This window comes from Dermacentor albipictus, chromosome 7 (genome assembly GCF_038994185.2).
Source record: "Dermacentor albipictus isolate Rhodes 1998 colony chromosome 7, USDA_Dalb.pri_finalv2, whole genome shotgun sequence".
NCBI classification, from domain to species: Eukaryota; Metazoa; Arthropoda; class Arachnida; order Ixodida; family Ixodidae; genus Dermacentor; species Dermacentor albipictus.
The window spans coordinates 14,504,813-14,520,768 of record NC_091827.1 but is presented as its reverse complement, the minus strand read 5'-3'; the positions used below and the strand labels follow the sequence as shown (position 1 = coordinate 14,520,768).

General features: G+C 41.4%; 2 protein-coding genes across 6 annotated transcripts in view; one reads left to right on the top strand and one right to left on the bottom strand.

The window, feature by feature from the left end:
* Window positions 1-3,697, top strand: part of Sym (symplekin scaffold protein) — a 45,069-nt gene extending 41,372 nt beyond the window's left edge. For 3 of the 5 annotated variants that reach the window (XM_065447169.2, XM_065447171.2, XM_065447168.2), the window contains 3 exons: window positions 1,270-1,287; window positions 1,395-1,562; window positions 3,628-3,697. In XM_065447169.2, coding sequence (XP_065303241.2) covers window positions 1,270-1,287; window positions 1,395-1,556 — 180 coding nt within the window. In that variant the 3' untranslated portion in view covers window positions 1,557-1,562; window positions 3,628-3,697. The remainder of the gene's footprint in view (window positions 1-1,269; window positions 1,288-1,394; window positions 1,563-3,627) is intronic. The other 2 variants (XM_065447174.2, XM_065447172.2) reach the window with 1 other exon arrangement.
* Window positions 3,698-3,783: 86 nt separating this feature from the next.
* Window positions 3,784-15,817, bottom strand: mIF2 (mitochondrial translation initiation factor 2). Its single transcript, XM_065447175.2, has 17 exons — window positions 15,757-15,817; window positions 15,414-15,564; window positions 14,756-14,849; window positions 14,604-14,666; window positions 14,319-14,436; window positions 13,418-13,578; window positions 12,138-12,314; window positions 11,682-11,731; window positions 11,511-11,600; window positions 11,173-11,297; window positions 10,034-10,112; window positions 9,817-9,942; window positions 8,242-8,470; window positions 7,570-7,710; window positions 5,910-6,074; window positions 5,462-5,602; window positions 3,784-4,498 (listed from the first exon to the last, which is right to left on the bottom strand). Exons 1-17 carry the CDS (start codon window positions 15,804-15,806, stop codon window positions 4,326-4,328), a joined length of 2,133 nt encoding a protein of 710 aa, XP_065303247.2. The 5' UTR covers window positions 15,807-15,817; the 3' UTR covers window positions 3,784-4,325.
* Between the last annotated feature and the right edge of the window lie 139 nt (window positions 15,818-15,956).

The following is a 15,956-nucleotide window of genomic DNA, read 5'->3' as shown; positions in this document are numbered from 1 at the left end:
GAGACACAACACAAAGCCCACAGTAGCGTTTTCTATACACTGCAGCAAAGCTTAAGTAGTGAGTAACTCAGACAACCAATTATGAAAGAATTACACTGTACTTAATTCTTAACTAAACTAATATTTCATGGCTTTCCTTTGTATGAATGTACTCTCTATGGCCAGAAATAAAGGCAAACAAGCTTTTCTAATTTTCCTTGGTGAAGCCATTGTAGCACAAATAAAACAGACGTAAGGAACAATAGACCAGATACTTTGGGCACTACACTTATAACTGATTTATTACAGTCCACCAGAAGAAAAAGTACAATAAAATACACATGTTCCATGACTGCAAAGAAAAAATTGTTTAAAAAAAGTATCCCGCTTTCAAATAGACACACAAGTGTCACTAATGCAATCTGCTGCACACAAACTCTTGGAAGCCTTTCACATGGGCTTCCATGGCGGGAACAAGTGGCACTCCACCGTCTGCGCACCAATATGGCAGTCATGCCTGCATTCAGAGCCCAATACCTAGACAAGTCGCTTGACCCAACCTGTGGTACTTGCAACATGGGTGAGCCAGGCACAGCACACCATCTGCTATGATCATGACCTGCCCTATCCTCACTGCGAAGAATCTGCCTCGCTGGGCTACAGAGCTCAGTCGTCACACTAAACAACTGGATCCTTCCGAGACCCCTGTACCCCTGAACATCGCAAAGCTATATACAACAGCTTGCTGCCCTATCTATTAAGGAGCGATACAATTCACCTTATCTAGGCACCTTGCCGGAAAACCACTGGTGTTGCCTTTTAATGTATGTAGATTTTTCCTTTTTTTTTCAATTATTAAGCATCTTTCTCTCTCTCGTATAAAAAAATAGGCGTGGATTCTGTCAGTGATAGTTCTGTCTGCCTGTATGGAAGCAAGATGGATATTATTACTCTTTTTATTTGTCATGATGAACCTGTGCACACGCACATATTACTGTACATTTTCTTCTGGTCTTCTGAGGGACGGTAATAAATCAGTTGTAAATGTAGATGTGTCAGTTTTATTTGCACTGCAAAGGCTTTGCCTAGTACCTACCAACTGGCCTATAAACAAGTTATATTGAGTTGCACTAATTTTCCTTCGTGTGGAATGGCAATTAGGCTTTTTGACATCAAGCAAAGTTTTCCACAGCACAACATCCTTTTCCTGCACTTTGTGACCACTCCATGCATTACTAACACAGATGCATTTTCTCTTCTGCTTCTTTTCCTCTGCCTTTCTCTTTACAGATCGCCCTAAAGATGAAAGTTAGTATGCTTGCTTACTAAACCGTAACCTTAACATTCAATGTCCACTGCTCTTCCCTAGACGTCTAAACTGTTTTTGTTTTCTCTGTTTGTCCACCCCTTAATAGAGGGAGTCGTCTCGAGAATCCAGAGATTCTAGAGAAGCCAGAGATTCAAGGGATTACGGCAGCAGCCGCTCAGAAAGAGACAGTTGGCGACCTTCAAGCAACACCAAGATCAGGCTGGCAACATCAGAAGATGGAGGGGGATCCCAAGAACTTGACTTGTAAATCTGGGTGAGCTAGTGGCCTGGCCTAATTCTGGCTGGCTTTGCATTGCTCTTGCACATGCTTGTATTTAGTCTGCATTGGATTGCCAGCTTCAGTGGCTAACTGCGACGACAATTAGTTTCAGCTATATTTGTTTCAAATGGATAGTGTGCTTATATCATCACAGTTATTGTTCAAAAGGCATAGGGTTGGTAATAGACAGATTTCACCATGTTTAGAGCACATGCATAGTGACATCATCTGCACCGTGATGACAATAGTGCGAGTTTACAGCATGAAAGCAAAACGGGGAAGTAGGCAGATCAAGGACAGGCGCTGTCACAGTATACCTGATGATAACGCTGATGACGGTAGTCCTTCACACTTTCCCACTGTACATGGGTTCAAAACAACATTGAAGGGAATGTAAGGACAATGCAGTTGTAAATTTTACCAGTGAACTTTAGGGGGAAGTAGAAGGTACATCTGCTCAGTCCCACTACTGTTTTAATGGGTGTGTGTTCTTTTTTCACCTCTCTGCCTTTTTATCTCAGTGGGTAAGCAGGTTTGGCATGGTACAAACACAACATGCTTGTTACCACAGTTGTCCTTCAGCCTGCTAAGCACTACTTCTGTTACAGAAGCAGCAGTGGCATTGTGAAATCGGTCTATTACTCTTTTTTGTATTTGCAGCCTTTTATTAGTAGACAGCTTAAATGCCTGTATGTGTCATGATGCAGATGCAAAGAAATTCGCAGAATCTCGCAACACTGCATTTCGCAGATCTTCCTGCATGGTCAGAAGGGCAGCTTGCACTGCTGCGAGTGCACTATTTATCTACTAAAAAAGTAGTCAACACTGATGCTGAAAAACTATACAAGTATACAAGCATCATTCTTGCTACTGAAAATGTGGACAAGTGAGCCCACAATGTTTTTGATGATGCATGTTCAGAAGGTTGATATTTACATGGCCTGTTTATGTTACTGTTACGTTTGATTTCCACTGCAATGTGAACAACATCGCAGACAGGCATCAGTGAGCTGTGCTTTGTGTGTAACAATAAGCAAGCACACTTTACAGGGTTTGAGTGGTTCTGGGTTCCGATAGTTCCCTACAGCACTTATGGGGGTGAAAATCACCCCTGCCACCTTCTCCAATCATAGCATTGGAAACATAATTTTTTTTGTGAGAATTTCGTTATGAATTCATTTGCATTCCCGGCGTAAAACATTGCATTAAACATTCTCCATAGCTAACCATTAGAAACAAGGCATTTTTACACGGTGCAAAATTGTGTAGCATGTGCCTGTATAGCCACGAACGACACTAATGGCCACTGAAGCCATGGAATGAGAGGGCAAAGTCTGACATCAGTAAGACCTGAATTTACAGGCTTCTAGGCATGTGTTTGGTTCCCACTAGTCGCACGGAGTATATAGTATAATAATATGTAATATCTATTGAGCTTTTAATTAATCACATTAGGGCAGATATTCCAGTCGTGATATCATTGCCATGTCTGGCAGAAGTCCTAAGACTAGCAATATTTTCTACATATCTGTCTAAAAAAAATCTGCTAAAGAATGCATTGGCATTCAGTTAAGTTCATCCCAAACTGCTTGCTGCACCTTTTTGGTAAACCATCAACTGGAATGCCTGTCTTCAATTTTCCAATCACATGTGCCCTAAAATGAATAATTGAAGTTTAGTTAGCAAATATTTTGAATTAGTTGCCTCAACATTGCCATTTCTCATGCAAGTAATGTCCGCTTCTTCAGGTTGACCGTTGTATTGCCGGAAGGATACCTACTTCTGAACAGGCCTTATAGCACTGTATTCTCCATGCACTTTTCTAAAAATCAGTTCAAAAGGGAAACCGGTGGTATACAATGCACTGTGGGACACCATCTTGTTTAGGTCTTCTCTGGAATACAGATAATTACAAGAAGCACCAATGTTGAGTTGTTGTTATTACTTCTTTTAGTAAATGATTTAGCTGCATTAGGTTGTACTTTGCCATTTGACAGCCTAGAGAGAGTAGCTAATGAATCTTCACATTCGTCTTTTTTTTTCTCTCTCTCTCTTTCAGGGATGACACACGTGGTAGTTGTGACTGTGAAATAGTCAAGAATAAATATGTTGGTGTTACAACATGACAAGTAGCCACAATGTCTAACTGATGATTGTACGCTTTGGTTTGTGTACTTCTTTTTTTTTTGCAGTTGCTGCAATGAAAAGAAAAGGCTGATGACATATACTTTATTCATTTTTCTTCCAACAAACATATCTTACACAAGCCTCTTCAGCTACTGTACAGAAAAGCCACATTAGCCCCACAGAATTCTCCAAGAAAAATACAACTGTACAATCACTCATTTTTTGTTTATACTCTTGCAGTGTCCTTCTAACTTACCATTATTTCACTAATAGCATAAATATTGAAACATTCCAGATGCCTATACTGTGCCTTTGAATTAATTTCTGTCACTAATTATCTAAAATGCCATTATGATAAAGTTGCATACCTTCTTTATATCCCGCATTTGTTATAAGCATATGTGCTGATATTGGCAGAAGAAATATGCAGATTTTGGTTACTTTATTATACTGAGGTTTGAGTGTGTAAATTAGCACACCTGCTGCAAGCCTCCTGCCCTGGCTTGTGAATTACAAACGCCTTGTCAGGCTGCCGTATTTCTCACTAATTCAAGAGAAAGCTGCTTAATACTTTGCATGTCATTGTAATTATGCGTTTTTGTAGTCCTAAAGCACATGACGCGCTGTTGATCAGAAACCAGGGTCCCAGTCTGTCTCTTGGGGCACCTGCTTGATGCTGTAGCATATGAGAATGTCACCATGCTTAAACCGAACATTGGGATCCTGAAACATGAGTCCACATTCAACATCCTTCTTTATAGATTCCACTTCATTCTTGAGATGCCTCATGGATATTAAAGGCCCTGCGGAAAACGTGAAAGCAAGGTGTTAGGCTTCTGCAACAAGCTTATGCAGCAGTTCCAACACTGAAAGAACTTTGTACAGTTGACCCTTCCTATAAAGAAGCCACGTCTGACACGAAAATACCGAATGTTCATGATAAGCATACATACTGGCATCAGTAAACACGGACACACAAAAAAAAGGCATGATTGGGTTTATGCCAAAGAAACCCAAACATGACGCCTCCATTGGGGCCACCAACGAGTGCCCTGTAGATTTCGGTGGCCTGTTGGCAGCTTGAAGTGCCACAATACAGGGCATGTAAGCAGCTTAAAACTACAAATGCACTTTGCACCGTCAATAATTGTAACCACGCGATCAGTATGATCACACTGAATCGGCACATTGACTTGTGGACCAGCCAAACCAAGCCAAGATTCATGCACATCCAGTATGTGCAGTTTCAAGTTACTCCTGCTGGACTTCACTACTACAATACATATCAACAGCTACCAAGTGAACTGCTAATACAGTTGAAACTAATGAGACATATATAATGAGACAAGTCTAAATTTGTCTTGTCGATGTCAGCATGCAAAAAATATGTGGTTACAGTATATCAGATAAACGAACATACTTTTTGGACAGTTGCGACTACACTATATAAAGGTTTGACTGTAGTCACTGCACTGTAACCGATGTCTTGGATTGCATTTTCATTTTTGTTATAGCAGTGAACACTCAGTAAAATAAGGCATGACCAACAAAATTTTAGGCTTCCTTCGTTGTATCTGTCTTTGTCCTATTGAGGTTCAACTGTATCTATTTTAACTCCACTGTTATGCTAACAAAACTGCCGCCATGGAGCAATCAAAGAGTTCTCATAACTCTGTAGATGAGCTGTGCAGTTTGCTTTCCATTGTGTTTTACACCTGGGTATAAAAAGTAAGTACAGCTTAATGAATAATTTGCCAGCTACTTACCACTATGAATTGTTTCAGAATCTCGCACTAATTTGTAGAGTGCATTCTTGCGCAATGTTCCTTTTGTACATTTGCACCCTGCTACGGGGATCTTCTTTCGTCCTTCGTTGATCAGAAATTCTTGCTGCACAAGTGCTTCCCCTGAGGAAGTTTTCAAAACAAGAAAAACAACTGAAGCAAACCAACGTTTACACAACTTCAATCTACACCTACATGAAAAGCTTCTGTTGGCCAATCAGGAACAAGACTGACGTTTCGGAAAAGGGAGGAGGGCTCACCCATCGTATGCAACTAATCCTTGCACAGAGCGGGATTAGCTGCAGACAATGGACAAATCCTCCTTTGGTTCCCATTCCTGATTGGCTAATGTGACCTGTAGCTCTTCCCCCTCATAACATGACGTCAGCTATTGAACTCTAGGCTGAAATTGGACGGCAAAGCGACTAACCGTGAACCTCGTCCTCATTAAGGAGAGGCAGCCGCTTGCCAAGTTCCTTCTTGATGTCGTCAATGAGATGGTAGATGACATTGTAACTGCGAATGTCAACGTTTCCCTCCTCTGCTGCTGACCCTGCTGCACCCAAGACAGGAACGTGAAAGGCGTAGACAATGCCTGCAAGAGGATTTGCAGCTTTTTGCAAAGCTGGGCTGTACAGTTCATTTGTTCGTATATTGTCAGGTATTCAGTGCCAAAAGTGCCCATGTACCATCAGTTGGGTGCACTTTAAAGAATGCCAGGTGGTCAAACTTGATCCAGAGTTCCCTGTTATGGTGTGCCTCACAATCATATCATGGCTTTAGCACATAAAACCCAGAATTTAATTCTTCAGTTCAGTACTTGAATTTGGGCCGCAGTCAAAATTAACTTCAGGAAAACCAGCACAAGCAGTCAAAGAATGAGAAACACTCCTGTTTATGTGTCTGGTTGTAAAGGTATTACAAAAGTGAGATCTTACTCACTTTATTAAACATTAATAGAACAACATTGTAGCTAAAAGCATACAATGTGATTGTGGCTTACAGAAGGATTGCAGGTTGGTAATATTATGTAAGATGTGCACACAGAAAGTTTATATACCATATAGGCATTAAAGGGACACTAAAGGCAAATATTAAGTCAAGCTAAAGTGATAGATTAGTGCTCGAGAATCTTTAAGGCGTCAATATGATTGTGAACAGAACCTTAATAATCAAGAAATCAAGAAATTGTGGTAAATGTAGGACATGATTAGAGACTCCTCCAGGACATTAAAGTGCTTGCCCGATGATGAAAGCACTCCTCAGTTAAATTCTGTGACCATTACTCAACCACTTCTTGCAAACAACATGCTTCTATTGTACTATAAGACGAAACAAAATGCTACTTGTCCAGTTCTATTTCTTATACAGAAAAAAACAACTCATTGAAATTACCCTTGACAACGATGCGGGCGGTCGAGGTTTCATTTTTGCTCGACTCTGCGGCACCCACGCTTTCAGTTTCAGTGGTTTCATTATTACATAGTGCTGCACTGGTTTTGCTGGCTCGCGGAACTCACGCAAACTGCAAGTAGCAGAGAATTCAACTCCCATGTCATGTCAAGGGATGCACAAACAGTCTATGCCACTTGACAAAAAAACCAGCTGCAGCAACGAATCCACCGCTCTCTCTGTCTTGGCTCGGTACTCCCATCTGTCGGGCGCCGTTTTACTTATCAACGGCAGCAAAGGGTGGTGACGGCGTATGGCGTACGCAACGTCACCACTCCTCCGGTTGGGTGGCGGGAGATTTTAATTGCGATAAAGGTATTCGAACTCTTCAGTTGCAATTTTTTTTATAAACTAAGTCTTTCCTTGGCATGAAACAAGTGTTGAAACTTTTCTGGAATGGTATTTAAACAGTCAACGTCGACTTAGCATCAGCCTTGAGTGTCCCTTTAACACAGACAAGGGATGAAGGTGTGACAATATGGAGTGTTAGGTTAAATGTGAGCAACACACAAACACCAACACTTTGTTTTCATGCTATGCTGAAGTAGCAAAGCACATTTAAGTTACAAGGAGAGTTGTAGTTTTGTAAGCTGTTAAATGATTCATTTGTATTTGACATGGAATTCACGCGCCATTACCATTGAATGGTTGTGCCAACTCCACATCAGATTCCGAAACTGGTCCTACTCCATAGTGAATGATGTCCAGACGACATTTCTGATGCGAGTGATAAGTATCCAAGAGATCTAGTACAGCTTCCACAGAACCATCAACATCAGCTGAAAATGAAGTGAAGGAACAAAATGAATCTGTAGCCAGTTGGAAACAATAATTGAATTTACCACATCTTCGCACATGTAATCTGCAGCAGGGATTGAAATGGGAGTGCGCAAAGTTTGCCTTCATGTGTGGCTTTACTGCAGTATTGTCAACGTTGCAGTGAAGCTGCATTGCACATCAATAGAAATCAGCGGTGAAGTTGCATTGCAGTTATGCCTGTTATGATTGCCTGTTAGGTTGCCTGATGCCTGTTGCCTGTTATGATTGAGTGTGAAAAAATTCACTCCAACAATTTTCTTCATGGCAACTACTGTACCTGGCTGCTTTTATAAATATTATTACTGTTCTATGCACTTGTTTGAGTAGCTTAGAAATGCGGTCTTTTCTAAGCATTGTAGTTGGGAATACAGGTTGCAAGAGGCAGGCATATTGTGCAAAAATGGGGCATACGATTTATAAGCAATACACTGGTGGCAGCTGTAGCAAAAAGCTTGCAAATGATGGTACGCTGGTTAGTAGTCGCTACACACCTTTGACAACAATGGGCAGGCAAGGAGTGTCATCAACAGTGTACTCCTTCTCGCGGTTGGTGAGGCGCTTTCGCTTTTTCCGAAGACCCATGGCACGCCGCTGCTCAAGTTCGGCCTTGTACTGCACCAAGTGCCGCTGCACCTTCTCCTGGATTGCTCTGTACACTTCAACGTCCTTCTCTGCTTGCATCTGGGACTCTCGCCAATGGACAACCTGCTGTGCACGCTTCTGCAACATGCATCATTGTTTAAGGTGAGTAATGTGTGCTTTGTGGTAGTTTATTCAGAACTGGCCATAAAATAGTGGTGCTGTGTCACTCTGACAGATGGCATTCCTAAATGGGCCCAGCATTACAGTCAACCAGCAAAAACTGCTAGTGTCCAATGGTATTCATTTCACATTATACAAATGGCTGATTTAAGCCAGCATGGTTCAGTATGCACTGCTGACTACTATGACCACGTGACCAGGATGGCTCACTTATTGCACAGATAATAAAAACTTAAGAGTGCTAAAAACACAAAGGACGTAAAAAGAGAAACACACACCACACACCAAACGAGCGCTTGTGGTGTGTGTTTCTTTTGCTATGTCCTTTGTGCTTTTAATGCTCTTAAGTTTTTATTATTATGCATTACTAACTAGCCCACCTATCCATCCTCACTGCACAGCTTTCTCTTCTCACAGAAACATAGCCTGCATGCCCTCTGAGTTGTCATGTAGCTGTATATAAGCCCAGTTAGTAAATACATTTTAAAGCAATAGCTTCTTCAGGTAGTTCCAAACAAGGAAAAGGAAAACACTGCATCTGCTTTGGCAGTAACGTGGATAAGTCTTCATGGCTCTGATCCAACCACTTGGCGGTGTGTGCTCGGCACCGAATGCGGGTGCGCTGTTGCTCTTTACCTTTTCAGTTTGCATACGGAAAGTAAATACCTCCCGTTTTCTCACTTTTTTCTGTTATTATGTTTGCTTCGTATAAATATTATCTGAGAAGGGTGGTCCTCGTGCATTAACCTTTCATTGTTTGTAAACTTAAAAGGATGCAATAACCCTGGTCGCATGCTTTGATTGCCAAATACACGTGACTGCTTGGTCTACTTGTTTTGGAGGTGTGCAGGCTTTTAAAATCTCTCTATAAGTATAGATATCTGCAACTCTGATGACTTACATTACAGTGGACTCTTTAAATCGAACATACAGGAAGCAGGGAAATTGGTTCCGTTTATCAGGAGTTACATTTATTGAGAGACAAAGCTGACAACAGTTGCATGGATACAAAACCAACCAACCATGAGGATGATGTACCCTTTAAGAGGCAGTTTTGTTCTAAGTGATTTTCGTTTATCGAGATTCCACTGTATAAGCAGTCTACACTGTAAAATATTTTTCTTTTTTCATTTCGGGCAGATCCACATCAGAAAGCTGCACTTTTTAACACTCAGATCACTTCACGAAGCCCGATTAAAAGAACCTTAAGTGTCAATTTCTAAGCATCCCTGATCATAGAAACATTGCAACGGCACTAAACCGAAAAGGTACTTTCAGGCCATAGCGAGAAACAAAGTAGCCACCTCCGATTCAACTTCAATGATGACATCACCAGCCGACGGAAGCGACCTCCAGCCAATAACTTGGACTGGTGTTCCAGGCAGTGCAGTTTGTACCGGCTTCCCCCACTCGTCAAACATGCCACGAACCTTGGAGAAGAGAGAATGGAGATGCTACTGAGGTTCTGTGCACCAACCAGAAAGCCATCTATCCACTTTGCAATCACATCAGGCAGTTTACCTTTGCCCATGCCAGCCCAGCAACTAGGTACGCTCCTTTCCTCAGTGTGCCACGCTGCACTAAAGCGGTGGACAGCTTCCTGCAAACATAGGTCAAAATACTCACTCACGAGTACGCTTGATGCAAACTCGCTACACACTCATTCCACAGGCTTGAGATAGAGCGTTAGTGATGATGAAAAGGGGCAAGAAAAGGGGCAAAAAGGGGCAAGATGAATGGAGTGGTGCACCAATGCATGGCCTTCGAGATTGCCACAGTGTCCAGTAATCAGTGTTGTCAGCATCCATACACAGTTTTAAGAAAAGACTACAGATCAAAAAAATTTGCTTTGAAAATTTCTGCTCACTTTACAGAGAAACCACTGCACGTTTAGACATTTCCAATGGTAGACATTCTATTGTACAAAAATGAAGGTCCTTGATAAATGGTTTCACCAGCACCAGTTTCGAGATAAATTCTGCAAAACTTGTGGTGAAGATGCACAATGCTCCAGATTTTAACAAAATGCCTTTTTATGCACTGAAGCTCAAACATAATTGAAACACCAATGTATTTCATCGCACATTTCGGATACACATACCCCAAAACTGGTGGCATCCTCAGAATTTGTTCCTAGTGGATATGCCTTGCAAACTAACTGGCTACAATTTGTTGATTTCGGTATATGCAATAAAGTATCTAACATTAAAGTTAATTAGTCGATCTGGTAATTAATATATTATGCATTTTCTCTTCTTGTGCAAATGATGTCTGCCCTATTAGAGTGGTCCACCTAAAGTAAAATTCTGCAACATGCCACAAGCATTTTTTTTTTCCCTTCCTTAATCAGCTGACTAAACAATATCATACCTTGTATAACAAATGCCATAGTAATACTATGTTAAGCCACACAATAGTATATCGACTGTTAAATAATGAACATAACAGACAGCATACAAACACCAAAAGAAGTTTCTGATGTAACTTGTACTTCAGTGATGCTTGGTGGTGTAGCAGCTCATAAGGATCATCACTAAAATAGTTTAACATAATGCATAACATTAACACAAAATCAACTTCATGGAGAAGCTAGTATTCACTGTCATGGCCGTGTGCTCGAAACAGCATTCCTTTCGTGGAATTTCAAATTCTTGCCTTACCCTCTGTGTTGGTCACTCATTGACTCGATGATGACACCTTCCACAGGGCCCTTTGGGTCCGCTTTGATTTCCATCAGCTCAGCTTGGGTCAGAATAGTTTCTGTCAACTTGTCCAAATTTGTACCCTGTTAATTGAACATAACATGATCGACAGAAATTGCCACAACTCAGACTTTCAGCATGGCTATGAAGACAAAATGTTACTGTTGCAGAGTAGTTTGCATTTATTTAGGTGCTGTAAAAGTGTTCTTTGAAGTGCATTTCACCTTCAACTGGATGGAATTTCAAAAAGGACAGGCAAAAAAAATTTTTTTTTTTATCCTCGGTGAGCTACGAACCTTCAGTGCTGAGATGCAGACATATTGTGTGTCCCCGCCTTCATCGTCCATCTGTATTCCATGAACAATAAGACCCCTCTTGACATGTTCCTGTGAAAAAAAAAACAGTCATGTTTATTTACATACCTCCTGAACCGCATACCAAGATGTCCATCTCGGTGTCTCACTCACAATATCAGCATTAGGCTTGTCCATCTTGTTTATTGCAACAATTATTGGCACTGAAATACGAACACAAAGGATGCTGTAACTGCAGTGGCATTGGATATTTTTTTCAGCAAATTATTATTATTATCACTGGCCCTATATTAGTGCATAGAATTGACATAGCTCACATTCAACGTAACACACTACTGAAGGTAAAGCACTTTCTTGAGTTGTGTTTACTTTTTGAAGTAGGCTTAGTCTTTAGGTACAAAGCAGCAATGCTAGCACAAGAAATAAAATGATGGCATTAAAAGCTGGGCAATATGTGTTGCCAGAGCTGTGTACTTGACATGCAGTACCATATCAAAATACGATTACTATCAACAAAGCATCACTGGTTTAGTGCTCCTAAAAAAGCTGTTACTACTAGCATCTTCATGGAAATGCAGAGTAAATCAACAGGTTTCCCAGGACTACTACCATTGGCTTCACGTGCATATCGAATGGATTCAACAGTTTGTTCCATCACTCCATCGTCTGCAGCGACAACCAAGATGACGATATCTGTGGCCATGGCTCCCCTCTCACGCATTGCCGAAAAAGCTGCGTGCCCAGGTGTGTCCAAAAATGTGATGCGGTCTTTGCCAGGAAGCTTCACTGAAAGTGCAAAAGACACGTTCTGGTGACTTGGAGGGTCGATCATATTTTGATCAATATGGTGGAAGTGACAGAACACAAATAATGAATCGGGAACTCTGCATATTTTTTGTACTCAGATTTATATTCAATAAGTCATGCTGCCTTGTAGGTCACGGGTCGGTGTTGTCAAATTTGAACACAAGCAGCATGGAAACATGTAAGAGTGCAAAATGGCTCTTCAAGACACCAACAGACCCTAATAACTGTTTCATGAAAGTAAAGAAGCCATTTCATATTGGTCCTTAGCTGCCTATGAAATGTTGTGTTGATAAAAGAACCCGGTTTAAATCAATCTTTCAACTAAATCACTGGCTCATTTTATTTGGTCTTCTAAAAAAGTAATATTTCACAGAGGGTTAGATTCAATGCTTGCTTCTTTTATCTGGGGCAAATCATAAGTAAATGCCATCTGTAGTGATGTCGGACTGCAAAATGTAGATTCCCTCAGAAGAAAGAACAGCAGTACCGTATCAAACCCCAAAAACAAGGACAATCTTCACACTGTCATTTCACAGAGGGTGTTTTCATTTTCTAAGGACAGACAGTACCACCACATTCTTTACTTAGAAAATTACTTTTTAAGCCCAGCATGGCTGCAGATGATATGTAAAGTCTTAAACAAAGATTTACAGACCCTAACATGCACGAACATGTTGACTTTCGGACGGGCGGCGGAGCCTTTGAAGATTTTTTTAGGCTTGGAAGCTGCGGATGGTGAGAAACAGTGTCCATCCCTTTTTTAAGAACCTTGGAGCTCTTAGAATCAAATGCAAGCTCTGCTACAGAGCACAACATCGCCACACTCACGCATGCCGAGTCGTGTGAACTTTTGATAGCAGACTCAAAAGTGAACATTCGACAGATATCTGTCAGGTCAGGAATAGCTGAATCTGCAGGGACTCGGTACTGTACTTCTGATTATCCTCGCCGGAAGAGGCAAATACTACATCTAAGCATGGCATTCAACAAAACCTGTCACAAAATCCCACAAATCTTCTGCAGATGAATTAAGCACATTTCACTAATCTAGGCAGTGCGCACTCACACATTGTAAAGCTTACCAGTGAAGGCACCAATGTGTTGCGTAATGCCACCAAACTCCTGGTCGACTACATTGGTATTACGGAGCGAGTCCAAGAGTGTTGTCTTCCCATGGTCAACATGTCCCATGATTGTAATGACCGGTGGCCGTGGGACAAGCACACTAGGGTCAGCAGGTGGCCTGGACAATAACAGTAAAGCATCAAAGATTGTAAAGGGATCCTCACATAACTTTCCTGGTGTATTTTTTCTTTAGTGGACGCCAGTTTATGCATTAAATCTCTATGCTCGATGCATGTTGCCCAAAGACATTTTCCTCTAACATATCTAACATTATTTGCTGTGATCTGTTCTAGTTTCAACTGTTAAGATACTGAAGCTTAAAAACTGATGTCACGTGAGTTCCCCAACAATGCTGTCACACAGATAATTACGTGACTACTGTCAACACATTTATGGCCGGCAGTGTGTAGCCTTTTTTCGTCCTACCAGTGTGCATGAAGTGTCATAAAAGCTAGCACACTTTCACACGCTACCATATCAAATTATGAACTTTTGTGCTAACCAAAATCGAAGTGTAATAAATAGGAAACTCTATAAGGTTAAACATGCTTCAGGAAACAGCTGACTGATATGCTATAGCATACACATCTGGATTGGAGGAAATTAAACCGTTGGGAAAGAGAGACACTGGCATTCATAAAGAAAAGCTGGAACTGTTAGCCTGGTGTATGTTACCACAAGAAATGATTGAGAGAGCCCAGCTTTAAAATATTGCTAAGTGGCTCCTTTAACAAGTTTTTCTTCTTTTGTTATATTTATAGCTGAATTGTAATTTACATGTGTAAATAAAGCAAAATGAATAAGGTACATTCTGAGGTGAAGATAAGAATGTGCTAGATGTGGCAACTATTGTCGAACCTTCTAACTGCATCTTGAAACTCTTTCTTTGGTGATGGCTGTTCTGGAGGAGCCACCAACTGACCACGAAGGCCTAGTCTTTTGAGGATCAGGAAGAGAATGTCAGCATCATCAATTGCTGAAAAAAAAGAAATAAAGCATGCCAAAGAATGCACAAGCATTGTTAGCAGGGTGTCTCAATAGTACTGCAGCACTGCTATCCACGCATCCTAGTAAACAAGAACACAGGGTGCCACGTACAAAAGGCCTCGGCACTGTTATAGCAACTGTCTGTCTGACACTAACCACAATCGTCATGGTCGTACTGGCCAGCATTCTCAACAAAGACAATTGCCTCGTAAATGTCATCTGGAATGAAGCAGACATTAGGAACAAAAGTTATATGACATCCTTATAATTATTATTGTACGACTTGTTAGATTGTTCCCTCATCTCACCTATTGGGCGTTCTATAACTTTCGCAAGTTCAGCAAGAGTGATATTTCTCCAGACCTTGACAACAGGGTTCTTGGGCTTTGTCCTCGACGGAACCTGAAACAAACATAGATGTCAAACAGAAAAAGCATCTGATGCGAGGTTTTGGGAGACCTGCTTTAACGTAATGGTTTGCTAACTTCGAAAAACTGGCAGCGCCCGTATCATAGTGTTCCTTTTCACTTGTACCGCCCAAAAAACGTTGCCCTGCGTTTGATGTTTAAGATGAAGTAGTTCGTTCTTCTTGTCATTTCTTTTTCTACATTGTTAAACAAAAATATTGAATGACAAAGCTGGTAGCGGAGAGCGCTACGGCAGCTTGGATCTCTCCTCACACAGCGACGTTTCCGGCAAATATGACCTCAGAATTCCAGCAATGTTCTGCAAAACATTGCGAGTACTTTGTGCGTAGCAAAGCGAGAAAAGCTAAACTTCTGCAGGCCGGCACAACATCGACATGGGAGCGTCTGACTCGCCAACTTCGCTGTGTGCGTACTTGCGTCTGTGCGGGTGAGCTTGAGCACTAACATGCAACTTCGGGTCGTTACATTGCGAGCTCGATCAACCTTTGTGCAACGTTTCATGAATTCTGAAAGCGCCACAAAATTCTAAACAGCATACAAACGGTTTCTCCATCTTCCTCGCCCACCGCCAGTAGGAGGTGCTGAACAAACGGGATCCGCAGAGAGAACACCCATGGCTTGTTCCGCGATGGTCGGGATAACCAAGAGCCAACGTGCGAACTGCGTTGCTAAGGCTTGATGACCGTAATCTGCAAGCGAACCCATTCATTGTTTAGCGCACTGCGAAGGTTACAACGCTAACTGGAAATCGCGGTGAATGAAACGTCCGTAACAACGGCCATGCACTACAAGAGTGTCTGTATGACTTCGCAGTATCCCAAGTTTGCCTTGCAGCAAAATAAATGGCACGCAAAACTTCCTCATCGCGCAAGATTACATACCGAAACCTGCGGAGATGCCGCACGGCAGTAACTCTTACGGACGCCGCCATTTATTTTTGCCATGCATGTAAATTCAGCGGAGAGTCCGGTTTCGTATTAAAAAACGTTGGTTATCACGGTACTTGGATTCTGCGTGTATTATCGAAATAAATACTATTTATTATTGTAATATTTACTGCTAAATGATGTAATAAAATAGA